We start from the raw sequence: 22,696 nt of genomic DNA, 5'->3' as shown, positions 1-22,696 counted from the left end.
ACAACTCGAGTACTGTGCTCAGTGCTGGACCCCTCACTACAGGAAGGACATTGTGCATTTAGCAGCTGAGGACAACTCTCCATGGCCACCATGTGAAGGGTTTTTTTAGTGCCACCAAACACAGAGGTAGGCACCAGGAGTGGTTGAGGGCTTCCCAGAATCAGGCAACCACAAGCACTGTGGAGTGAGGCCAGGGGAGGCCCCAGCTGGGCACAGGCAGAGGCTGGAGAGCACCAGGACCCTCTCCTGTTGCCTGCAGGTGCCCATGGGAGGGGAGGGCAAAGAGGGACTGGGTAAGAAGCAGGTTCAGTTAGTGGTGAAGAGCATTTGCCTTTTGGTGGTGGTACCCAGCATTGCCAGGGTGGGTGTGAAGGGTGTGGGACCACCCTGTTTGCATTTACCCAGTGATGGGACACAGCCCTTAGCATGGTCAAAGGGTTTTCTCAGTTCCTTCTCCCAGGGAGAAAGTGACAGGGCAAGAGGAAATGGCTTCACGTTGCCCCAGGGGAGGTTTAGGTTGGACATGAGGAAGGATTTCTTGCCCTTGAGGGTTGTCAAGGCCTGGCCCAGGCTGCCCAGGGCAGTGGTGGAGTCCCCATTCCTGGAGAGGTTTCAAAACCATGGAGATGGGGTGCTGAGGGACATGGTTTGGTGGTGACCAGGCAGTGCCAGCTGCTTCCATGATCTGAAGCTCTTCCATCCCATCCATTCTGTGATTCCATTTTTCACTGGGTTGCTGGAGGGCTGAGAACTCTGAGCTCTCCCAGCATCTCAGTGGTGGATCCAGGGGACAAGCTGGCAGCAGCAGGGGCACAGAAGAAGGCATTGAACATTGAACTTACAACAACCTGGCTTTATTGGTGCAAACTGGGAACCCTGGGTGACTGGAAATATTCACAGGCTGGCTGAGGTGGAGGTGGAGGCCCTGCTCACCCCTGCTGTGCCATTCCCCCACTTCTGGAGCTTAGTCTTCATGGATGTTGAAGAGCTTTGCTACTTCGTTGAGATCACTGTGCTCCTCCCCATCTTTGATAATCTGAGGAAGGAAGAAGGGGTTAAAACCAGCACTGATGTTGAATCACCAGACTACACTGAGGTCAGCAGCCAACAGGAAGAACCAGGTCCTGTTTGAAGCTCTGCTGGTGAGAACTTCAGCTCTCCACAACTCACTACAGTCCTCACTACAGCCAAGTTCAGATGGGAGAGTCTCAAATGCAACATTTTGTGCCTACAGGAATGGCTGGAGTTCCAACCAACCCCGCTGTCCCTGTAAGACCTGTTTCTCAAGCCTGGGGAAAAGTATCTCCATGTGCCTTCCTTATCTCAGAGAAGATGAGCTAGACCTTGTACTGGCCTTGAGGAGCCACTCAGAGTGGTCTGAACCTGCAAACCTGCCTTCTAGACAAGGAGGATCTTGAGCATACCTGGCTCTGCTTTAGGGGAAGGGCTGCCAAGAGAAGGAAAGGGTCTCTCCTTCATGGGGCTGGGAGAAGGAACAGCATCATGGAAGCCTACAGTGAGATCCCAACTCAAACTTCCAACATGAAGAAGAGTTCACTGCGGAACAGATCACCTGGGGACAGTGTGGAACCACTCTCACAGCTTAAACTCCTGAAATTCTCTAAGGGTGTGAAAAAGTGACCTCAGGCCAGCTGATCTCACAGAGGTGGAGGGGTGGAGGCAGACTATGGGGCATGGGGAGCCCCCAGCCCAAGCAAGCTTCCCTGCCGAGCAGAGCAGTCCTGTACTGACCTTCCGAGCGATGGGCATCCTGTTGAAGATGTTCCACAAGACAATTCCCACCACAACTTTATCCCTGAGGTAGAAAATGACACCTTTGCCATAATCTTCTCCTTGCTTTGGGACTTGAGGCGTTGGTGAGGAGCTTGGGGAAATGTGAATGTCTGAGGCTTCTGCTTCTGTTTCACTCTCCGACCGAATGCCTGTCCCTGATGGAAAGACAGAAGACATCAGACATCTGGTGCAGAAGGTAGGCCCATGAGGGTGGGAGCAGGGTTCTGTGAGAGACTGAGGTGTTTGTGTCCAGAAAAGGCTAAGTTTCAACAACAGGAGGCTGAAGGAACCCAAGGTTGACAACTCCCAAGCTCCACCCCTGAAGGCGTGCTGCGGAGCAGGCAGCAGGTGCACAATAAAGCAGCCCAGGTTTCCTTTGTGCAAAACCTGATGGTTTTGTGGAGGAACTCAAGCTGCACCAGGGAAAAACAGTGCTGCTTAAAAGAGCTGCATGATGTCTCCTTGAGTGTCAAGAAGAAGGGGCCAACCTCTTCGCAGTGGTGTGTCCTGTGACAGGACAAGGGGGAACAGATACAAACTGGAAACCAGGAAGTTCCACCTCAACAGGAGGAGAAACTTTGGTGTGAGGGTGCTGGAGCCCTGCAGCAGGCTGCCCAGAGAGGCTGTGGAGCCTCCTTCTCTGGAGACTTTCAAAACCCATCTGGATGCATTCCTGTGTGAGCTGCCCTAGGTGATCCTGCTTTGGCAAGGGGGTTGGACTTGATGAGCTCCAGCTCTCTCCAAACCCCAATATTCTATGAATGTTTTCATCCCATTGTACTACCAAACCCAGCCTTTAAGGCTTGGGCTAGAGAAGCAGCAACCAGGCTGATGTCTCCTGATGCTCTCCAGTGAGGTCAGGCACCTGTATGGCCACCACACAGGAACACAAACCCCTCTGTGGGTCCCCAGCAGGACCCCAGCCCTACCTGACTGCTCCGTGGCACTCTTGGGCGTGTCTTTCGCTGTGGCTTTAGCGAAGACCCCGACTGTTGGCAAGCTGCTGTCAACCAGGCCGATGGCTTCATAGCCCACGTTAGGACCCAGGTCACTCCTAGGGATGAAGCAGAAACCAGCCCCATTTGTGGCATCAGGGAGACAAACACAGGCAATTCCAGCAGCCCCAAGTTCTGGAGGAGCGTTGTGTGGGACAGACTGCGGCGCACAGGTTGGCCAACACACATCAGCCTCCTCCGATACGTGAGGAGTCAAGAGAGAGCAGGACTCAGGCCCTTCAGCTTCAGAAGAAAACAGTTCAATGAATGATGCTGAAGGCCTGCTCCCTTGGAAGAAGCTGGGAGGCTTCTAAGAAGGATGGCCACCAAAATGATCCAAGGGCTGGGACCCCTCTTCTGTGAGGACAGGCTGAGAGAGTTGGGGTTGTTCAGCCTGAAGAAAAGGCTGCGAGACCTTCTGGTGGCCTTGCAGGACTTAAAGAGGTCATAGAACCACAGCCTGCTTTGTGTTGAAAGGGACCTCATCTAGTTCCAACCTCTCTGCCATGGGCAGGGACACCTCCTGCTAGACCTCCTGCAACTGAGGAACAGCAGATGAAGACATCAGCATTACCAGAACATGGACTGGTGCCAGTAGGGCTTTGCAGCTCCTGTCATATTTTCTCCAGCCAGCCTCCCGCTCACAACGGCATGGTCGTGGTGCTCCACTCGTCTCCTGCCCAGTTTGATGTCATAGAAGCAGGCAGCATCCCCTGCCTTGGAAAGGACCATGAGTGAGGGCTGAGCACTGACACCCAAGCTTAAAGTCACACTCAGACACAAAATGAGAGCAGAGTGGAGCTCTGCTCTGAGTTCTTCTGACCCCACCACTGAACCCCACTCTGCAGGCTCCACAAGCCCCAGTTTCACCCATCTGTGGGAAAACAAGACAGCACCAGGTGGGTTTTTCCAGAGGAACCCAAGTCTTGAGTCCCACCAAGGGGGCCTCCTAAGCAGTGGATGAGCCATGCTATCTTTAGGTTCCCCCAGCTCCTCTTACCCCCCATAAATACCCAGCACCACAGGGCAGTTTCCACAGCCACAGAACTGTGGTGCCTGAGCACACCTGGAGCTGCCGGAAAGGAGCTGCACCACAACTGGGGCCCACCACCCATACCCATTTGTGCCCCCTTCACCTCCTGGGGCTACAACTGCGTGCATCCTGATGGCAGCAGCACAGCCAGCAGACAGAACTCCTCTGCAGGTACTCACCACCCAGATATTGGAGCGTGCCTGCAGCTCCGCGTTCACCCGGAACCCCCCGAAGTCGGAGTCCACCTCCAGCCCTGCTGACTTGGCCAGTTCCACGTTGGGCTCCAGCCCCACGGCGGCCACGATGTGATCAGTCTCCACCTGGTGGGGGATTCATGATTTACCACCTCCCTTCTCTCCATGGCCCTGCAAACCTCACCCTCTCCCTGCTGTCCTCTTCACCTTCCGGCCATCCTTCAGGTGGATCACCAGCCGCTTGCCGCTGACGGAGACAGACTTGACCACGGCGTTGGGCATAACATTCACACCCTCTGGAAGCAAACACAGGGGGCAGCTGCTTGCTCGGGGCTGCATTTCAGCTCAGTCAGGCATTTTTAGTGCAAACAGAGCAGGGGCCAGATTAGAAAGAAAGGGAAGGGCCACCTTGCCTCTGCTGCATGTGGCAGTAGAGCTTTGAGTGAAGCCTGAGGAGAAAGCTCAGCCTTCATAGCTGGGTTTCTATCTCAGTGACAATCAAAAGCACCTCTGATGATGAACTCCCATCCACAAGTACACCCCAGTCAGGTTCTCAGGCTCCAAAGACATTTGATTAGCCTTTACTCTGTCATAGTCAGATCCAGGAGTCCACCAAGGCAGCTCCCACAAGCAAAATCCCCTAAGTCAGAGCTGTGGGTACCAGGGTCTGCCATCTGCAGCCCCACTCTATCCCTGCTGCCTCTGTCTCCACTCCACTGCTTGAGGCTTGGGAATATTCTGCACTTAATGCAGCAGATGGAAGGAGGCATCTCAGATCTCACTGCCCTTACCAACTCAACACTGCACCAGCTGGCCTCACAGAGGTGCCTGGGGCAGGGGAGCTGCACAGCCCTGATCCCAGACTGACTCTGGGATGAACTGGGATGTCAGAAGGAAAGTCCTTCAAGGCTGGAGTGACACAGAGCAGAAGAAAGAGCAATTATTGGAAGACCACTGTGGTGCCAGGATCCAGAGCTGCTGAGGTAACTGCAGCTGTGGCAGCAGGGAACAGCCAGAGGGAAAATCTCCCTGGCACCAGTGTGTGGCTTTCATAGAACCAATTGCTTTGGCACCACTAAGATCATCGAGTCCAACCCTCAACCCAACACCACCATGGCCATTAAACCCATCCTCCTGAGGCTCCACCAAAGCACCAGCAGAGAGCTGTGTTTCACCAGAGCTACACCACAGCCACCAGCATGAATGCTGCTGGCAGAAGAGCACCAGGTGCAGCTTCACCTCTTCTGACTTTCTCTGTGGTCCAGTTGCTCAAATACTCAGGCAGCACCTTGCCCATGTTGCCATTCTCTGGAAACAGCTGAATCACCTCCAGGCCCCTGGTTCGTGCTGGAAGGAAAGGACAAAGCAGGACTGTCACCAGCTGTGACACCGAGCAGCAGGACACAAACACAGGCAGAAGTTTCCAAAACTGGGAGTTTTGGCTCCCAGATTTTCCTCAGGAGTCACAAAGGGACCAGCTGAGGTTTCACAGACACCTGCAAACTCTGGGATAAGGCAGCAGCTTCTAAGGGAGATGTTTGGGATTTGGGGAAACCCTCTTTTATTAGAAGAACGACCATAAGGACACCACTAGCAGCAAAACTCCAGACCTCTTGGAGAGAAGTTTCACTTGGAGATAAGAGTTTTAGGGTGGGTTTTGGCACTGAGAGAGAAAACTCAAAGTGTTTACAGGCTGGCATGGCTCTGCTGGCCTGCAGAGCTCACAGGGAGCCCAGCTGCCAAAACCCCTCACAGTCAGGGGCTGCCCAAGAGAGGAGGACTGGCTGGTTTTGGTGTCATTTCAGGTTACTGCAGGCAAACCACCAATCTGGGCAACAACTGCAGCTGGGCAATCAAAAAGATGTTGACAACATCAGGCTGCTGCCACTCAACACTTCTGTCTGGGTGTCTGCAGAAGCAAACTCACCTCTCCTCCCCAGAGCACAGGCCAGCTCGCTGCCCAGAAAACCACCCCCAATGATTGTGATGGACTTGACCTCTCTTGAAATCTTCTCCAGGTTTTTGAAGTCCTCAATCTGAAAGAAAGATTTACTTCCATTTCAAACAGGAACAGCAGCAGCAGATCCATCAGGCCCTGCTCAAAAGTCTGTCCCCATCACATTCCCACATGGCTTCTAACTCCCGATTCCCCTGAGAGGGTCCATGCCTGCTCCAGATCCCACACTCTGAAGAGGAGTTTGTCAACCAAAAGCAACTCTACAGTAAAAACCAGGAGCCCTGTGACCAACCTCCACATCCTTTATTCACTTTGTCCCAAGGCACAGGATGAAGGTGAAGAAACTCCATGGATATCAGGTAATAGAATCATAGAATTGTCAGGGTTGGAAGGGATCTCAAGGATCTTCCAGTTCCAACCACCCTGCCATGGACAGGGACACCTCACACTAGATCAGGTTGCCCAGAGCCACAACCAGCCTGGCCTTAAAAACCTCCAGGGATGAGGCTTCCACCACCTCCCTGGGCAACCTGTTTCAGTGTCTCACCATCCTCATGGGGAAGAATTTCTTCCCAACATCCAATCTGAATCTACCCATTCCTATTTTTGTTCCATTCCCCTTAGTCCTATCACTAGCTGACACCCTGAAAAGTCCATCAGAGGCCATCAGAAAATGATCTAAGCCAATCTAAGACCTACTACCATGAGCTAAGCACTAATCATCCTTGCTTCAGCTCTCAGAGCTGGGGAGAGCAGATGGGTGGTCTAGCAGATTCTGCCCTGGGAAAAAGGACTCAAGAGCAGAGGGAGGTCACCAGTTGAGGGAGGCAGCTGCCAAGGCAGGGCTGTGCTGGATGCCCAGCAGAGTGAGGCAGCTGGAAATGTTGGCTCAGAGCCTGCAGCCTGCCCCCAAGGCTGGCAGCCCCTCAGGTTACCTTGCGGAACAGCGTCAGCCGGCGCTGCACGTCTTTCCCTGCTCGTTCAAGGGCAGGCAGGTTCCTGGGGGTGCCACCTGGGGACAAGGGGAGACAGAAAGAGAATGATGATCCCATGGCCATGCCACACTGCACATCCAAACACCAAGCTCTCCTCAACCTGGACTGCTCAATGTGTTCCGATCCCTAGTGCTGCCTCAGTTTGAACCGTCAAAGTCTTTCTGGGTGAGCAGGAGGTGACCCAGCAGTCACTCAGGGGAGAGACCTGATGCTCTCCACTTTGCTCCACTGACTGTCTCCAGCTAGCTCCACTCACCACAGAGCTGGAGAACAGCCAGGGTTAGCTGCTGGAGCAGTGGTCTGCACAAGCAAGAGCTGATTCTTCTGCCCACTGCTGCTCCAGGCATGATTTGAGGAGGCTGACACACACCTGCAAGGGAAGTCACCTTCTCCTCCTTCCCTGCTCGTCTTCACAGGACAAAGCTTTGAAGAGAGAAGCTGGCTGATGCCATGCAGGTGAAAAACCCCCAGGCATGGCTGTGACTGTCCTTCAGCTGGATGTCTGACACGTGCTGGTACTTCCTTGGCAGAAAAATGCCACTGCAATAAAGCCTGGCACAAGACAAAGAAGCAAACCCAACAACTTACCAGTGGCAATCAGGCATTTGTCATAGGAGATCTGGGTGCCATCACTGAGCTTCACAGTGTTGCCTCTGACATCCATGTGCACAACCTGCAAAACGGGACAAGCAGGAGAGCTCATCTTTGGTGCTCCCTGAGCCACGAGTTCAGCTGCACAGGATGAAAGAAGCAAACTGGTAGGTAACATTGTTCCACCTCCATGTTTCCTCCATTGTTCCCTCCATGTGGGGGAAGAGTGCAAGTAGAAACTGAGGCTATGACAGAACAGGTTGATCTTTCCAGGATCTGATCCTAGGAAGTGGACCCAGACACCTAGCGTGGCTGAGCAGGGATCTGATTTTAGCAGCATACAAAACACTGGGGAAGCTCTTCCCCCTTCCCTGCTGGCTTCATAATGCACCACTCAGACCCCATTCCTTTCCCACCCTCTGACCAACACACAGCCCAGTTCCCAGTTTGTCCCACCTTGACTCTAAGTTCCACGAAGGCCTGTCCCACTCCCAAACTCTACTCATCCTTCCCTCTTCCTCATTTTCCCCTCACTCAGCTCACTACTCCTCACAGCTTCTGTTTTCAGTCCTCACTTGTGCTGTCCTTAAGTCCTAGTGGTCATGGAGAAGTTAGGTAGAAGGTTGGACTTCATGATCTTAGAGGTCTTTTCCAGCCTTAATGATTCTGTGAAAGGGGAGGACAGCATGACCCCAGGCCTGAGGACAGGAAACAGAAGGGGAAAAGGAAGAGCAAAGTCACCACACTAAGTGTGTTGGGAAGAGGTTCTTGGAGTTGTGTTGAGTCCATAATGACATCTCCAACACCTGGAGGAACAGCTGAGCCAGGAGGAGCTCAGGCAGGCAGCTGCCAAACAAAGTTATTTCAACAGGAAATTTTCTGCCTTGTGTCTGTCTGGAAACCACCAGACTCCATCTGTCTCTTGATGACCTTAGAGGTCTTTTCCAACCTTAACGATTCTATGCTAACATTGACACAGTCCCTGCTTCAACAGACTCTTTCCCCAAACCTGTGGGTTCCTCCTCCTTCTCTTCAGCCAACCCTCCACAGCACATCCCCACTTGCTCAGTCTCAGCTCAGAGTGTAGGCCCAAGCCTGGGAAGAGCTGTGTGATGCCAGGACAACAGCCAGGGCTGTACCCACCTTCTTGCCACACAGAACAGCCACTCCCCCGTTCTCTACGAAGGGCAGGTCACGAACAGGGACGTAGAAGGAGGGCGGCTGGAAATAGATGCTGAAAAAAGCTCCGTTACCAAAGGGGTTCTGCTTTCTCCCAGCTCTTGAGCAGGCACACAAAGGCCACTCTGGGCAGCCACAAGCAGCTCTGCAATGCTTATTGATCTATTTTGATGGATTAGGGTCTTCAAACTAAGTGAAGGTCAAAGGTTTAGATCAGCAAAGCTTTGTCACCAAAGCAAGAGGGACTACATCTGAGGCTGGAGCTGTGCAGCTCTCCCCTCCCCTGGACTAGCCACTGTGTTTCACAGGATTCCTGAGCTGGTGGTGGGTCTCCAATGGGATCACAGCAGGGTTCCAGAGGAATGAAGCACTGAGCTCACTCTCCCACAGGAAGCAGCCTTGGTAGAGTTAGAGAATGGCTGGAGTGGGTGATCTTGCAAAACTCTTCTATGACCTTACATGATGGAGTCAGCTACCCCTGTGCAAACCACCACACAAGCTCCACAGACAGCACCCAAGGCTCTGTCTCCTCTTTGCTTGGCCTAGTGCCAACACAGCCAGCCACAAGCACACCCAAGGGCTCTCCTCCCAGCACACACCAAGGCAGACATGTCCCCAGTGACCCCCCCACCAGCACCCTGTGCTCCTCCAGAGCCCAGCAGTGGCTTTCTCACAGCAGCCTGATCATTGCCAGCTTCTCCCCAAGCCCTCTCCTTGGCCCCTGCTGCCACCCACCTCCTCTCCTTGCCATTCCACTGCTTGAAGCGCAGAGTCTCCGTCACTTTGGGATCATCTGAGAACCAGAGCTCTTTGGAAAGGGGTGGCCTCATGTAGGGCAGGGCAGGATCTTCAGACACGATCAGCACCTGGCATAGATCATGGAACACATCAGCTCTGCCAAGTCAGGGCAGTGCCCACGCACTGGCAGCAGCTCTGAAGCAGGCAGGGTCCCGAGCTGGGCATCTCTTACCCGGGCACCAGGGTCCCGAGCCCGGATGGACCTGGCAGCAGCAAAGGCAGCAGTTCCTCCACCAATCAGCAGGAAAGGGACATGAGATGGGACCTCAGGGCGAGCTCCTGCAGCTGCAGGGGACAGAAGATGGGGCACAGCTCACTGGGAATGCAGCAGGGACACCAGCCCAGCCCCACAGCCCTGGCACACAGTCTGCCTTGGGCAAATTGCCCTTCTCCTTCCTGTCCTTTCCCCCTCAGCAGCTTTCCCAAGAGCCATGCTGCTGCTCCACACACTGCTCTGAGCTCCACTCTGATGGCTGCCTCAAATCAAACCACATTTGACCAAAATGAGGTTTTTTTCTGTATGTGCCCAGCTAGGCTCCAGGGCCATGGCAGGCCAGGAGCACAGCTTTTAGCAGGGGGCTTTTGCTCCTCCATTGCAGATCCACTTTGCTCTGCTTTAAGGAGTTAAGAAGAAGGATGATCTACATAAGGAGCTCAAAATGCCACCACTTGGGCAGCCTGTCAACAGGTCTCTGAACAAGTCCAGTGGACTCAAAGAGCTTCAGCTCACAAATTGATCTAATTAAGAACGTTGCTGACATTTGCCCAGCTGGGTGAAGTGCCTGCAAAGGCCACAAAGTTCCTTTCCAGCATCAAACAGACAACTGCAGAAGCTTAAGAGAAGATCAGGATGCCCTCTGCAATAGATTCAGGGCAGTAAAACCGCTCCTGCCCTCTGCTCTGGTCAAACACCACAGCAGAGACTCAACACTTGGGTCTTACAGGAAGGGACAGAGCTGAGCTAGCAAGAGGGACACAGCCCTAGGAGGATTCATCACACCAGGAGGAGGGATATGGCCAGGGGGTCATTCCAATCAGGAAGCAACTTTGGAAGTCAAGCTCCTCAAAATACCAGGGCATATTTTTCTGTACTTGCACTCTGAGAGGAGCCCAGCTGTTGAGCTCCTCCCAGCACACACCTCCTCCCACCAGCAGGTCCTGTTCCTAAGCAACAGGCAGTTAAACCCTAGGGAGAAGTGAACCAGTCACAGATGACCATGGAGACTCACCTGCTGTGCCCCCAGAAGCAGCACCTGTACCTGAAAGAGAAGAGACTGGCTGAGCCCAGAGCAGCAGAGGCTGGGGAGGATGCTGCAGCTCAGGGCTGACTCACAAAGATCCCAGATTCAGAGGCTCTCTGCTCCAAAGGGACTCAGCAACCTCTGCTTCAGCATCTGGGCTCTCTTCTGAAAACTCAGCCCTGGTAGTGATGAGAGCCTGGCCCAGGCTGCCCAGAGAGGTGGGAGCTGCCCCATCCCTGACATCATTGCAGGTCAGGTTGTCTGGGGCTCTGAACAACCTGCTCTAGTTGCAGATGTCCCTGCTGACTGCAGAGGGATTGGACTGGATGAGCTTTAAAGGTCCTTTCAACCCAAACCAGTCTGTTTCAGAGGTCTCAGGTCTCTGAGTAAGAGCAGAGCCCAGGCTGGAACTCACCGGGAGGAGAGGACTGGCTGTCCTGAGCGCGCCCGGTGAGCGTCGAGACACGGCTGGTGTAGTGCTCTTTGTTCTCCCTCAGTGTTCTGAACACCTGCAGACAGGCAAGGAGCTGGTCACCCTGTGCATCTCACACCATCGAGGTACCTTCTGCTTCCACCCCCTGACAGGCTTTTGTCTGTCCTGCTGGCTCAGAAAAGCCCTCTGCTTTCAGTTCAATGGGCTAAAAGAGCCCTCGTGGGAAAGAAGGTGCCCAGCAGGGTGTTCGCCTACAGCTATAAGAGGACAGCAGCCAGGACAGGACCTGCTCTGCATCAGATGTGATCTATCTTGGCTGTCTGGGTGCACTCCACAAGCAATGAACCTTTCTGCAGGTGTCTGGTGTGGATCAGTTTCACGAGGAACCAGAAAGAGCAAAGGAAATGCAGCCAAAGTAACCCTGAGGTCACCTGCAAGCCGCAGCACAGGGCTGTGGAAAGGGAGACACAGCCAAGGTAAAAATCCACCCTCAGCTCCAAAGCCTGCAGCAGCTAGACAGAACAGGCTTCCTGGCTGACAGCACCCCTTCTCTGGAGACTTTCAAGACCCTTCTGGATGTGTTCCTGTGTGACCCTCTCTAGGAGATCCTGCCTTGGCAAGGGAATTGGACTTGATGATCTCCAGAGGTCCATTCTGACCCCTACCACTCTGTGGTTCTATGACACTAGCAGAGGTGACAGCACTGATGTCAGCAGTGCTCTCCAGATGTGGGAGCTGGCTGTTGCAGGTAAGAACCTTCAGCTGAAGGCATTCCCATGCCCAGTGCCAGCTTCCTGTGTGTCTCTCTGTTAAACTGAGGGTACAGCCAGCAGCTCAGTGCTACAGGAACTAGCTTTAAAGACATCATTTAACTTCCATGAGAAACTGGTAAGGTAGGGTCCAGTTTGATGGTTGCTGACCAGTTAGAGGGAAGCCAACACTTTTCTTAAGGTAAAACCTCCCCTTGCTAATAATTCAGATCAGACAGGCACAGTGTTGAGTCTCATTCTGCATTACAAAAGAGACCAAACCTGTCGAGACAGCCTGGAACTGAGCTCTGTCCAACTGCTGGGTTTGGAGTGGTGGAGGAATATCAAACTGGGACATTTCCAGTAAGAAATAAAAAAGCTTCTGAAACGAGAAAGCACAACAGGGAATGCTGATGCCACTTGCTTACCTAACCAAGTGTTGTGACACCCAAACTGTGCCTGACAAAAGTTAATGCCTGGTGGGGGAGGGAGCTGAAATCTCTTCTGCTCCCTTCACCATTCTGCATTTCACCAGTCTGCAGAATTTGGTGTTTGGTAACACAGCAAACAGTCCCCAGCAGCAGCTGAGGGATTCAATGCCAGGCACAAAAGAAAAAGAGCACAGACAGACAAAAGCATGTCCAGGGAACTAAAGAATGTCCAAAATACCAAAACCCCAACAACACAGTGTGGAAAAGCAACATAAAGATACTTTGGAAGCCTTTTGCTTAAATATATGGAAGTCAAGGTTAACAAAACCACCTCTGCTTCTGCAAGCAGAACCAGCAAGTTTGTCAGGGGGTCTGAAGGGCAGCAAAGAGCAAATTAAATCTGATCCCTTAGGGGAAAAAAAAAAAAAAAAGACTGTTCTGTACATGCCAAATGGGGTCTTGGGGGTAAATCATTCCAAAGGGACACTGCCAAGCTCTTTCTGGTCAGAAAGACAGAAAACAGGAATTTTGCCAGGAAACAGAGTGGTGTTTGGTGGCATTTCAGTGCTCTGGAGGAATCACAAATCAGAGCACACTTTTATTTAGTGCACGATTTCCTTTTCTCCTCCTGATAGCAGAATAGATAAGTTAATTAATTTGTGCTTTTCTGGTGGTTACAAATCAAAGGTGGGCACTTTTGGATGGTTTTAGATGTGGAAAAGTTAATTCCAAGGCAATTTTTTCCCATCAGAACTCCCCTGTTTGAGGCTACCAATTTTATAAACTTAAATTATTTGCCAGTGGCCCTTGAAATTCAATACCTGAGGCCAGGGAGTACAGGAAAATTGGTTAAAGGAAACGGTGACATTGGGAGGACAGCCAGAAGGGTCCCTCCCTCCACCCTTTCACCCAATGAAACACATGGATTTAAGCATCTTACATAAACTCCTGTCCCAGTGACTGCTCCTCCTACTATTAAGTACAACCATAGGTTGCTGCCAGCTTTGCCAGGGGCACCTGAAGACGTCAGGGGTCTAGAAGGGCATCTTAGGTGATGACAATGCAAAACTGTAGGTGAAGACAGGCAATGGAAGAGAAGAAAGGGACAGGGCTGAGTATTGAGGAGGGTTTGTGATTAAACAGAGAAGCAGAATGTGCTTTGCAATTTCAGTTACCTGGTTTGTCATCAAAAGCACAGCAAAGTATAGGTACAGGGAAAAGTCTTTTCCTCCATGTGGAGTCACCATCCCTGGAGGTGTTCAAAATACAAGTAGATGTGGCACTTGGGACATGGTGTAGTGGACATGGAGGCGTTGGGCAGGTTGGACTTAATCTTAGAGGTCTTTTCCAACCTTAATGATTCTATGGTTCTGAATTTGGTTTATTCCCCAGGAGCCTTCTGCATGACAAGAGTTTCATTAGGAGAAAACCAGGACTTGGAACTTAAAGAAAATGATCCTCCAAGAGAAAGGATTTTGAAATTGAGATTTGTAGGATGTGACTCAGCTACTCCCAGGTGATGCTGCTGCTCTTCAGCTCTCCAGGAATGGGACTGACTCTCCAAGTCAGGCTGGAAAGCTTTATTCTTTTGGGTGGTTTGAGCAGGACATGAAGGTAAGCTCACCAGTTTGGGGCTGACTTAGTGCACTGGATCTAAACACTGATGTTCTGAATGGAGACAGGGCAAAGAATGGTCCACTTTGGTGTTTAGAGCATGTATCACCCAACTGTCCCTGAACTTCCAACCCAAACAATTCTAGGATTCTATGGACATGGTTGTGTTGGGCTGATGGTTGGACTTGATCTTGGAGGTCTTTTCCAACCCCAAAAAATTCTGTGATTCTATGGACATGGTTTAATGGTGATGGTGGTCTTAGGTTGATGGTTGGACTTGATCTTGGAGGTCTTTTCCAACCCAAACAACTCTGTGATTCTATGGACATGGTTTAATGGTGATGGTGGTCTTCGGTTGATGGTTGGACTTGATCTTGGAGGTCTTTTCCAACCACAAAAAATTCTGTGATTCTATGGACATGGTTTAATGGTGATGGTGGTCTTAGGTTGATGGTTGGACTTGACCTTGGAGGTCTTTTCTAACCCAAACAATTCTATGATTCTATGGACATGGTTTAATGGTGCTGGTGGTCTTAGGTTGATTGGACTTGATCTTGGAGGTCTTTTCCAACCCAAACGATTCTATGATGCCACTAACACAAACAGATCAACAGACAGAGCTGTGCTTGGTTGTAGCATGTAAACAAAGGGTGAAGCTGAAAGGTAACTGAAATTACACTTCAGAACATAATTATCCTAAGAAGTTAATTTCCAGCCAGCTCAGTTAGCTCCCTCTGGAAGTTTTCTGAAGGAAGAAACAGCTACAGAGATACAAAGCTAAGTGAAGGCAGCTGGAGTACAGCCAAGGCTTGACAGGAGAGAAGGACAGCAGCTTCTTCCCAGGAGCCACCCTTCTACTTACATAGGCACCTGCTCCTAAGCTGGACAAGCCCACAAAAACGGCAAAGAGCGAGCTATTGCCCTTGCCCCTGGGCACACCAGAGCCAGCCACTTGTCTGCTGGGCTGCAGGTCTAGGGGCACACTCCAGCGCTGCAGCAACTTGCCTGAGGAACACAAGTTATTAGAGAAACAAAAAAAAAAACCACCAAACCAAATACAAACAGACTGTCAGTGTAAAGGTAGGCTTGGAAGTGGAGGGAGAGAGAGTGGTTTCTGAAAGCTAGGTAGAGAGCCATGGGTTTGGAACGCACAGAGCCACAGCTGAGTGACTGCAGGGAATTCACCCTGCCACAGCAGGCAGCTCCAGGCAGCTCTGGGTACCAACAACATCTGGAAGATCAAAGAGTCACTCAACAAATCGACAGTAGGAGCAGCTACAAGGAAGCCAGAGACTGTTTCCAGCTGAAGAAATCTTCAGGCCATGGATTGCTGGGAGAGATCAGAGACAAGACTGTGATGCATGTCTGGTGTCCTCACCCCTTTCTGTCACAGGCAGGGACTGGCTCAATGATGTACTTTGCTTCACCATGTGCGAGCAGGTGGAGGCGAATGTCAGCCCATTAGGGCAAGCAGTTGGTATGATTATACCAGCAAAAAGGCCCTCTGCCAACACTGCTTATTCAACTGAGGTCAACCACCAGCAGAAAGAGGCTTCTGCTGACCAAGAGGACAGCCAAACCCCAAGAGGACAATCCAGATGAACACATCTACCAGCACACAGGACAGCTGAACAGATACATAATGGTTTATTTTATTATAATCCAGGCTCCTGCCTGTCCCAATTAGGGCTCTAACTAGAGCAGTCCTGGAGGGGTTTCAAAGCTGTAGAGATATGGTGCTGAGGGACATGGTTTAGTGGTGACCTGGCAGTGCTGGGTTAAGGGTTGGACTCGATGATCTTAAAGGTCTTTTCCAACCAAAATGACTCTGGGACTGCCCCAAGCTCTGTTTCTAACCCAGCCACTCAGCTGAAGCTAGCCAAAGTGTTTGGGTTTTCCTGCAGAGCACCTTCCCACCTGACACTGAAAGCATCTCCCACCTCCTCCGACGTTCAGACAACATCCAGACTGCTGCACACGTTTGATCTCCTTGCCTGGACGAAGCTATCAGTGATACAAACCCGCAGGCACCCAGATGGATGCCAGGGTTCTCCCCCTCACCTACGGCTTTCCAAAACGCAGAACTTCTCCGTCCCGTTCCCGGGATCTGAGCATCTGCACCTTCACCACCCTGTAAGCACCCTGGCTCCAGGCCATCCCACGCCGTGTTCCACCCACAAGCCTCCTCTGATGTGGCTGGCAGCGGAGAGGAGCAGCCCGTCCTCCCGGTGTGCCAAGGGCAGAGCAACGGCCCGCAGCGATTTCGCCGCCAACAGCGATTTGGGGCCAATTACCTCCGAATCAAGCAGCGCCCAGCGCCGCCGGCACCGCGGGACGTGTGCTCTCCGCCTGGCTAACGGGAGCCCGGAGCTTCCGGGCAAGCTGCAGCGCTGGAAAACCCCGACTGCCGACCGCGGGCTGCCGCTCCCCGGGCAGCGGACGCTGGGCTGCACCGCGCCGTACGGGGCTGGGCCGAGACACCACTCCGCCCGAGCACCCGCGGCGGCGCCGCGGGAAGAAGAGCCTCGTACCCGTGTCTGGCAGGAAATCATCGTCCGGGATCCCTCCCGCCACCCTCATAGAGCCCCGGTCCCGGGCCTACCGCACCCGCGGGACCCCACCGGCCCCAGTATCGGAGGCGACCAACCCTAGCCTCAGCCCCGGCTTTGGCTCCGACTCACCGGCGGCAGCGGCGCGCCCCCGCGGCGCAGGGCTGAGGGGTCGCAGCGCGGCGGCCACGCAGCAGCGGAACATGTCGCCTGTCGCTGGCCGCCTCACGCCGCTCCGGGTCCGCCGCCGCCCGCCCCGCGCCTGCGCCGCCGTGCGCTCCCCACTGGCCGCCGCTGCCGCGCCTCCGCCTATGCTTCCGGCCGCCTCTCTGCCCTGCCGGTGCTTCCGTTCACCCCTCTGTCCCGCCGGTGCCGCTCCACCCGTGCACCCGAGCCGCTCTGCTCTGCTGTCTCCGTGGTGGGCGCTGCCATGCTGCGGCCTCCCCGCTGCCGCTTCCTCCCGCCCCGCCGCGCCGCCTCCACCGGGCCCGCCCGGCGCCGCCTGCTCTCCACGCCCATCTTCTACGCTAACGGGCCGCCGCACATCGGACATCTCTACTCCGCCTTGTTGGCCGACGCTCTGCACCGCTACCGCAGCCTCCGCGGCGCCGGCCCGGGCCGCCTCTCCACGGGTGAGCCTGCGCCCGACGGGTGCTGTGGTCTCCTCCGGCGTTTCCCCGGGGCTGTTCCCGTTCCTCGTGTCCTCAGGCCTGTCCCGAGGCACCCTGTCTCCGTGGGGCAGCGCGGGGACCCGGCCCCGCACCCCTTCCCCAGGGTCCCCGCGGCATCCCGTCCTTTCTGCCGTTTCAGGGACCGACGAGCACGGGCTGAAGATCCAGCAGGCAGCGGCCGCGGCGGGGACGTCACCCCCGGAGCTCTGCGAGCGGGTCTCGGGGCTCTTCCGTCACGCCTTGACCCGGGCCGCCGTCTCGTTTACCGACTTCATCCGTACTAGCGAGCCCCGCCACCAGCGAGCCGTGCAGCATTTCTGGGAGCGGCTCCGGGACGGCGGGGCGCTCTATAAAGGGGCTTACGAGGGCTGGTACTGCACTCCCGAGGAGTGCTTCCTGCCCGAGAGCCAGCTCGCAGACAGCAGGGACGCCCAGGGACGCCCCTGCAAGGTGTCATTGGAGAGCGGCCACCAGGTAACGGCAGCGGCCGGGCAAGAGTGGCTTCTCCGGGAGAGCTGCTGTGGTGGACAGAGTGCTTTAAATCCTTTGTGGAATCCTGATTTAGGATCCTGCTGCTCTGCGCCAGTTGGTTACAGATGAGTGGTTCAGAGCCCCTAAAGAGTCACCCTCAAACGTATTGGCAAAAGTGCCACTGAGCAGAGTTTGGTGTCAGAGGCCCACTCATTACTGACTGTGGGGAAGAAACACACGAAGGCAAATCAAGTTGGAATTGGGCTGGAATGATTTACACAGGGCGTAGGGATGGACAGGGTGAGGGACACCCTCCTGGGAACGAGCAAACGTGGATCCTGCACGAGTCTGAGCGCTCAGCATTGCTCTGGCCACACGCAGGGGGGTTTAATGCTTCCTGTAGCCTTTTGTGGCTCATGTCAGCTGAGACTTGCTGTGTCTCACAGAACAGGGTCTGGCTGGGCAAGGGGGAGCTGCCAGAACCCCAAAATGTCAGCCACGGGTATCTCAGGTACATTGAGGTGCTGCATGGCTGGTGTGGAGGAGGAGGAGACAATTTCTGGCTCAGTCTAATATTGTTGAGTACAGTGCTAGGAATGAGACTCTCCTGTGTGGTACCAAAAACTCAGCTTCCTTATCTGGGACCCTTATTTAGCTTCAAAAGGTAAAAGTTCTTGACCCAGATGTGGATTTAGTGTGCATTACACAGCTCACTCCCTATCTGCCCACTGAATTGTCACTGACTTGGCTAAATGTGTCACTTCATGGATGGAAAGTTGTCATTTAGTGAACCTGAAGGTGAGGGAGTGGTGCTGTCAGCACTGTAACAGGCTGGTAGGCCATCAGAGCTGGCAGTGAAGATGCACTGATGGTTAAGCTGGGGGACAACAGGACACAGTACCCAGGAACAGAGCACTAGGGTTGGGGGTGAGGCAGGAGTTGGTAATATAATTTTGTCTGCTCATCATTTTCTACTGTTACTGCAGAACCACTTTTTATTTAAAGGGTCTTTGTGGCTGCCTAATTTTTGCCTGGCACTGAAATCTGGTTTGCAGGGAGGTGGTCCACCCTGGGGGTGGCCAGCGGGACCAGAGCAGGGATTGTCTCCCTGAACTGGGCACTGTTGAGGCCATACCTTGAATCCTGAGTTCAGTTTTGGGCCCCTCATTCCAAAAAGGACATTGAGGGACTGGAGCAGGTCCAGAGGAGGGCAAGGAAGCTGGTGAAGTGTCTGGAGAAGAGGTCTGGTGAGGAGCAGCTGAGGGACCTGGGGTTGTTCAGCCTGGAGAAAAGGAGGCTGAGGGAAGACCTTCTGGCTCTCTGCAACTCCCAGAAAGGAGGTTGGAGCCATGTGGGGGTCAGGCTCTTTTACCAGGACAAGAGGGAAGATCCTCAAGTTGCCCCAGGGAAGGTTTAGATTGGACATGAGGAACAATTTCTTGCCCTTGAGAGTCATCCAGGCCTGGCCCAGGCTGCCCAAGGCACTGATGGAGTCCCCATCCCTGAAAGGATTTCAGAGCCCTGGAGATGTGGTGCTGAGGGCCATGGTTTACTGGTGACCTGGCCTGGTGTGAGGTACATGGTTGGACTCCCTGAGCTGAAAGGCCTCTTCTCAATCCAAACAACTCAATGATTCTCTGGGGAACAGACATCTCTAGAAGCAGAGAGCTGAGCCAACTCAAATCCCCCAAGTCCTGGATGACCCAGGGTGTCTAGGAGAGGAGATTCCACCATCATGGAAAGCCATGTGGTGGGAGCAACAAATCACACACAGAACATTCCACACAGACGTTGTGTGGAAGCACTGGCTGAGCCTTTGGGCTCTGATTCTTCTCTCTGCTGCCTCCCCAGGTGCACTGGACCAGAGAGGACAACTACATGTTCAAGCTGTCCACGTTCCGGGAGCCGCTGCAGCGCTGGCTCCAGGACAACCCTGAGGCCATCTCCCCTCAGCCCTTCCAGCAGTGCGTGCTGCACTGGCTGGAGGAGGAGCTGCCAGACCTCTCTGTGTCCCGGGAGAGGAGCAGGCTGCCCTGGGGCATCCCTGTCCCTGATGACCCTACACAAACCATCTACGTCTGGGTGGATGCCCTGGTGAACTACCTGAGTGTGCTGGGCTACCCCGAGACACACGGCGAGTGGTGGCCGGCTGCGCACCACATGGTGGGCAAGGACATCCTCAAGTTCCATGCTGTCTACTGGCCTGCTCTGCTGCTGGCAGCAGGACTGGCACCTCCTGAAAAGATCTTGGTGCACTCCCACTGGACTGTCCATGGGCAGAAGATGTCCAAAAGCCTGGGCAACGTGGTGGACCCCATGGCTTGTATCCAGCAGTTCACGCTGGATGGATTCCGGTACTTCCTGCTGCGGCAGGGTGTGCCCGAGCGGGACTGTGACTATTACGAGGAGAAGGTGGTGAAGGTGGTGAACTCGGAGCTGGCTGATGCCCTTGGGGGGCTTCTCAATAGGTCAACAGCCCTCAGCATCAACCCTACCAACACCTACCCCTGCTTCTCAGAGTCCTGCTTCCCAAAGCTCCTGGGTGATGGGGTGCCGAGAGCTGGTGGCAGGGCTTCTGCTGAGGACTACGAGCTGGTGGCTTCCGTGGCTTCTCTGCCTCTGCAGGTGGCCACTGCTTTTGAGGCTTTCCAGATCTACAAGGCCTTGGAGCGCATCTGCTTCTGCGTGAGGCAGACCAATGGCTTCTTCCAGAGACACCAGCCTTGGAAGCTCAACCGGGACAACCCCCCGGAGCAGCTGTGGCTGGACACCATCCTGCACGTGACGCTGGAGTGCCTGCGCGTCTTCGGGACGCTGCTGCAGCCTGTGGTGCCACACACAGCAGACAGGCTGCTCTCCAGGCTGGCTGTGGGGCCAGAGGAGAGGACACTGGTGGGGCTAACCTTCCTGCCTCGCTACCATGGGCAGCCATGTCCCTTTGAGGGGAGACCACTCGGGCCCAGCACTGGCCTCTTGTTTCAGAGGCTGGAGAAGTCACCACAACACCAGGCAGGAACCCAGAAGCTCTGACAAGTGGCTCCTGTCAATAAAAACCTCCAGGAACACCCCAAAAAAACCGGTGCCTTTGTTGAAAGCATGTTCCTGGTGGTGGAATGGAGCTGCGTAGGGCTGTGGTGTCCTGTCAGGGGTCTGGTGGGGGTCTGCCCAACATGGGGAGCAGATGGGTTGTGTGAGTGGGGTGAAGAGCTGGGAGAGCTCCTCAGGTCACAGGGCTCCAGAGAGACCTTCTAGCAGCCTTCTAGGATTTTATGTGGGCTCCAGGAAAGGTGGAGAGAGACTTCTCACAAAGGCGTGGAGTGACAGGATCAGGGGTGGTAGCTTCAGACTGGAAGCAGATCACTTGAGACATTAGGCAGAAATTCTTCTCCATGAGGATGGTGAGACACTGGAACAGGTTGCCCAGAGAAGTTGTGAATGTTCCATGCCTGGAAGAGTTCAAAGTCAGGTTGGATGGGGCCTTGAGAGCAACCTGATGTAGTAGGTGTCGCTGCCCATGGCAGGGGACCATAGCAGGGGATTGGAACTAGATGATCTTTAAGGTCCTTTCGAACCCAAACCATTTTGTGACTCTGTGACAATGAAGTGAAGACACAGATGAGGGTTGGAATATTGCTGCTTTTCTCCTCTGATGTTATTTTATGGGACAGAAAAAGTGTCTGAGGCAAATATTTATCTCTTTAAAATCAGGAATTATTCCTGAACACTCTTGGAGCTCCACTGGAGACCTCCTTTGAGTGTCTCCTGTCTTCCTGGATACAAACCAGAACCCAGGAAGTTCAACCTCAACATGAGGAAGAAACTTTGCTGTGGGGATGCTGGAGCCCTGGAGCCAGCTGCCCAGAGAGGTTGTAGAGTCTTCTTGTCTGGAGAGCTTCCAAACCCAGCTGGCCATTGTGATCCTGGGCAAGCTGCTATGGCAGCCCTGCTTTAGCAGGGGGGTTGGACTGGATGATCTCCAGAGGTCCCTTCCAACCTCACCATTCTGTAAGTCCCTCCTAGCCCCTTTACCTTGTCTCTGACATGAGGAGCAGGTTGGGTGCTGTGCTGGGGACGTTTTAAACAAGAATGTGACAGCTTCTCTGCTCCTTGATCCTTTCAGAGACAGCAGCTCCTCAATCCCTCCTTGGGCTAGGTCTCCAGAAGAAGGGTCTTTGCTGAGGCCTTCTCTGTGTTGTCCTCCCTGGGCTGAGCAGCAGATCTGCAGTGTCCTCATCACATCACACTGCATTCAGGTTTGTGGCCAGACCAGAAGCTGCTGGGGGTGGTCAGTGATGGTTGCCTGGTGCCACCTCTGGGACTGGTCCAGCTGGATCTGTGTGGTCCATCACGAGCTTCCCTGTGGGCCAGCAGCTCCAGGACTTCAACATCCCCTCCACCCCAGTGCAGGCTCTCGCTGCTGAGAGGGAGACACAGGAGACTTCCCATCCTGTCCTCTCCCTGCCGCCCCTGCTGCCGGCAGCAGCTGGTGGGCACCAGCCCGGTCCCGGGAAGCCGGAGAGGGGGAGCTGGTCCTCGGGGCTGTCGCGTGGCCCGTGTCAAACGGGGACCGGGACAGTGCCGTAGCCACTAGATGGTGCGAGGCCGGTCCCGGTGCACGGGCCGGGGCTGGGGTGATACCCTCTACGTAAGGCGGAGCCGTGCCGGTACCGGTGACGGTACGCGGGGTCGTGCCGGTGCGTGGGGCGGGGTCGGTACCGATGCCGGTGCCGTAGGTGGTACGCGGGACTGTGCCGGTGCCATAGGCGGTACGTGGGGCGGGGCCGCTGCCGGCAAGCGGGGCGGGGCTATGCCGGTGCCGGTGCCGGTGCCGTAGCTGGTACGTGGGGCGGGGCCGGGGCCGATGCCGGGGCCGTAGCCATAGCCAGTAACGCGGGGCGGGGCCGGTGCCTATAACGGTGCCATAGCCGGCAGGCGGGGCGGAGCCGGTGCCGGTACGCGGGGCCGTGCCGGGGCCGTAGCCGGTAGGCGGGGGGCGGCCCC

General features: G+C 54.4%; 2 protein-coding genes across 2 annotated transcripts; one reads left to right on the top strand and one right to left on the bottom strand.

The window, feature by feature from the left end:
• Positions 1 to 853: 853 nt before the first annotated feature.
• AIFM1 (apoptosis inducing factor mitochondria associated 1) lies at positions 854 to 16,556 on the bottom strand. The gene is made up of 17 exons (XM_054388564.1): positions 16,187 to 16,556; positions 14,867 to 15,009; positions 11,193 to 11,286; positions 10,766 to 10,795; positions 9,709 to 9,821; positions 9,474 to 9,604; positions 8,703 to 8,793; positions 7,557 to 7,641; positions 6,909 to 6,985; positions 5,944 to 6,052; positions 5,256 to 5,363; positions 4,224 to 4,312; positions 4,002 to 4,142; positions 3,364 to 3,506; positions 2,724 to 2,848; positions 1,753 to 1,949; positions 854 to 1,036 (listed from the first exon to the last, which is right to left on the bottom strand). Exons 1-17 carry the CDS (start codon positions 16,554 to 16,556, stop codon positions 965 to 967), a joined length of 2,118 nt encoding a protein of 705 aa, XP_054244539.1. The 3' UTR covers positions 854 to 964.
• A 427-nt stretch (positions 16,557 to 16,983) lies between these two features.
• On the top strand, positions 16,984 to 20,725 carry MARS2 (methionyl-tRNA synthetase 2, mitochondrial). The gene is made up of 3 exons (XM_054388466.1): positions 16,984 to 17,185; positions 17,364 to 17,698; positions 19,547 to 20,725. Exons 1-3 carry the CDS (start codon positions 16,984 to 16,986, stop codon positions 20,723 to 20,725), a joined length of 1,716 nt encoding a protein of 571 aa, XP_054244441.1.
• The last annotated feature ends 1,971 nt before the right edge of the window (positions 20,726 to 22,696 follow it).

This window comes from Indicator indicator, chromosome 17 (assembly GCF_027791375.1).
Source record: "Indicator indicator isolate 239-I01 chromosome 17, UM_Iind_1.1, whole genome shotgun sequence".
Classification (NCBI taxonomy): domain Eukaryota; kingdom Metazoa; phylum Chordata; class Aves; order Piciformes; family Indicatoridae; genus Indicator; species Indicator indicator.
Note: the sequence above shows the minus strand (reverse complement) of the source record. Positions and strands in the feature narration are given on the sequence as shown.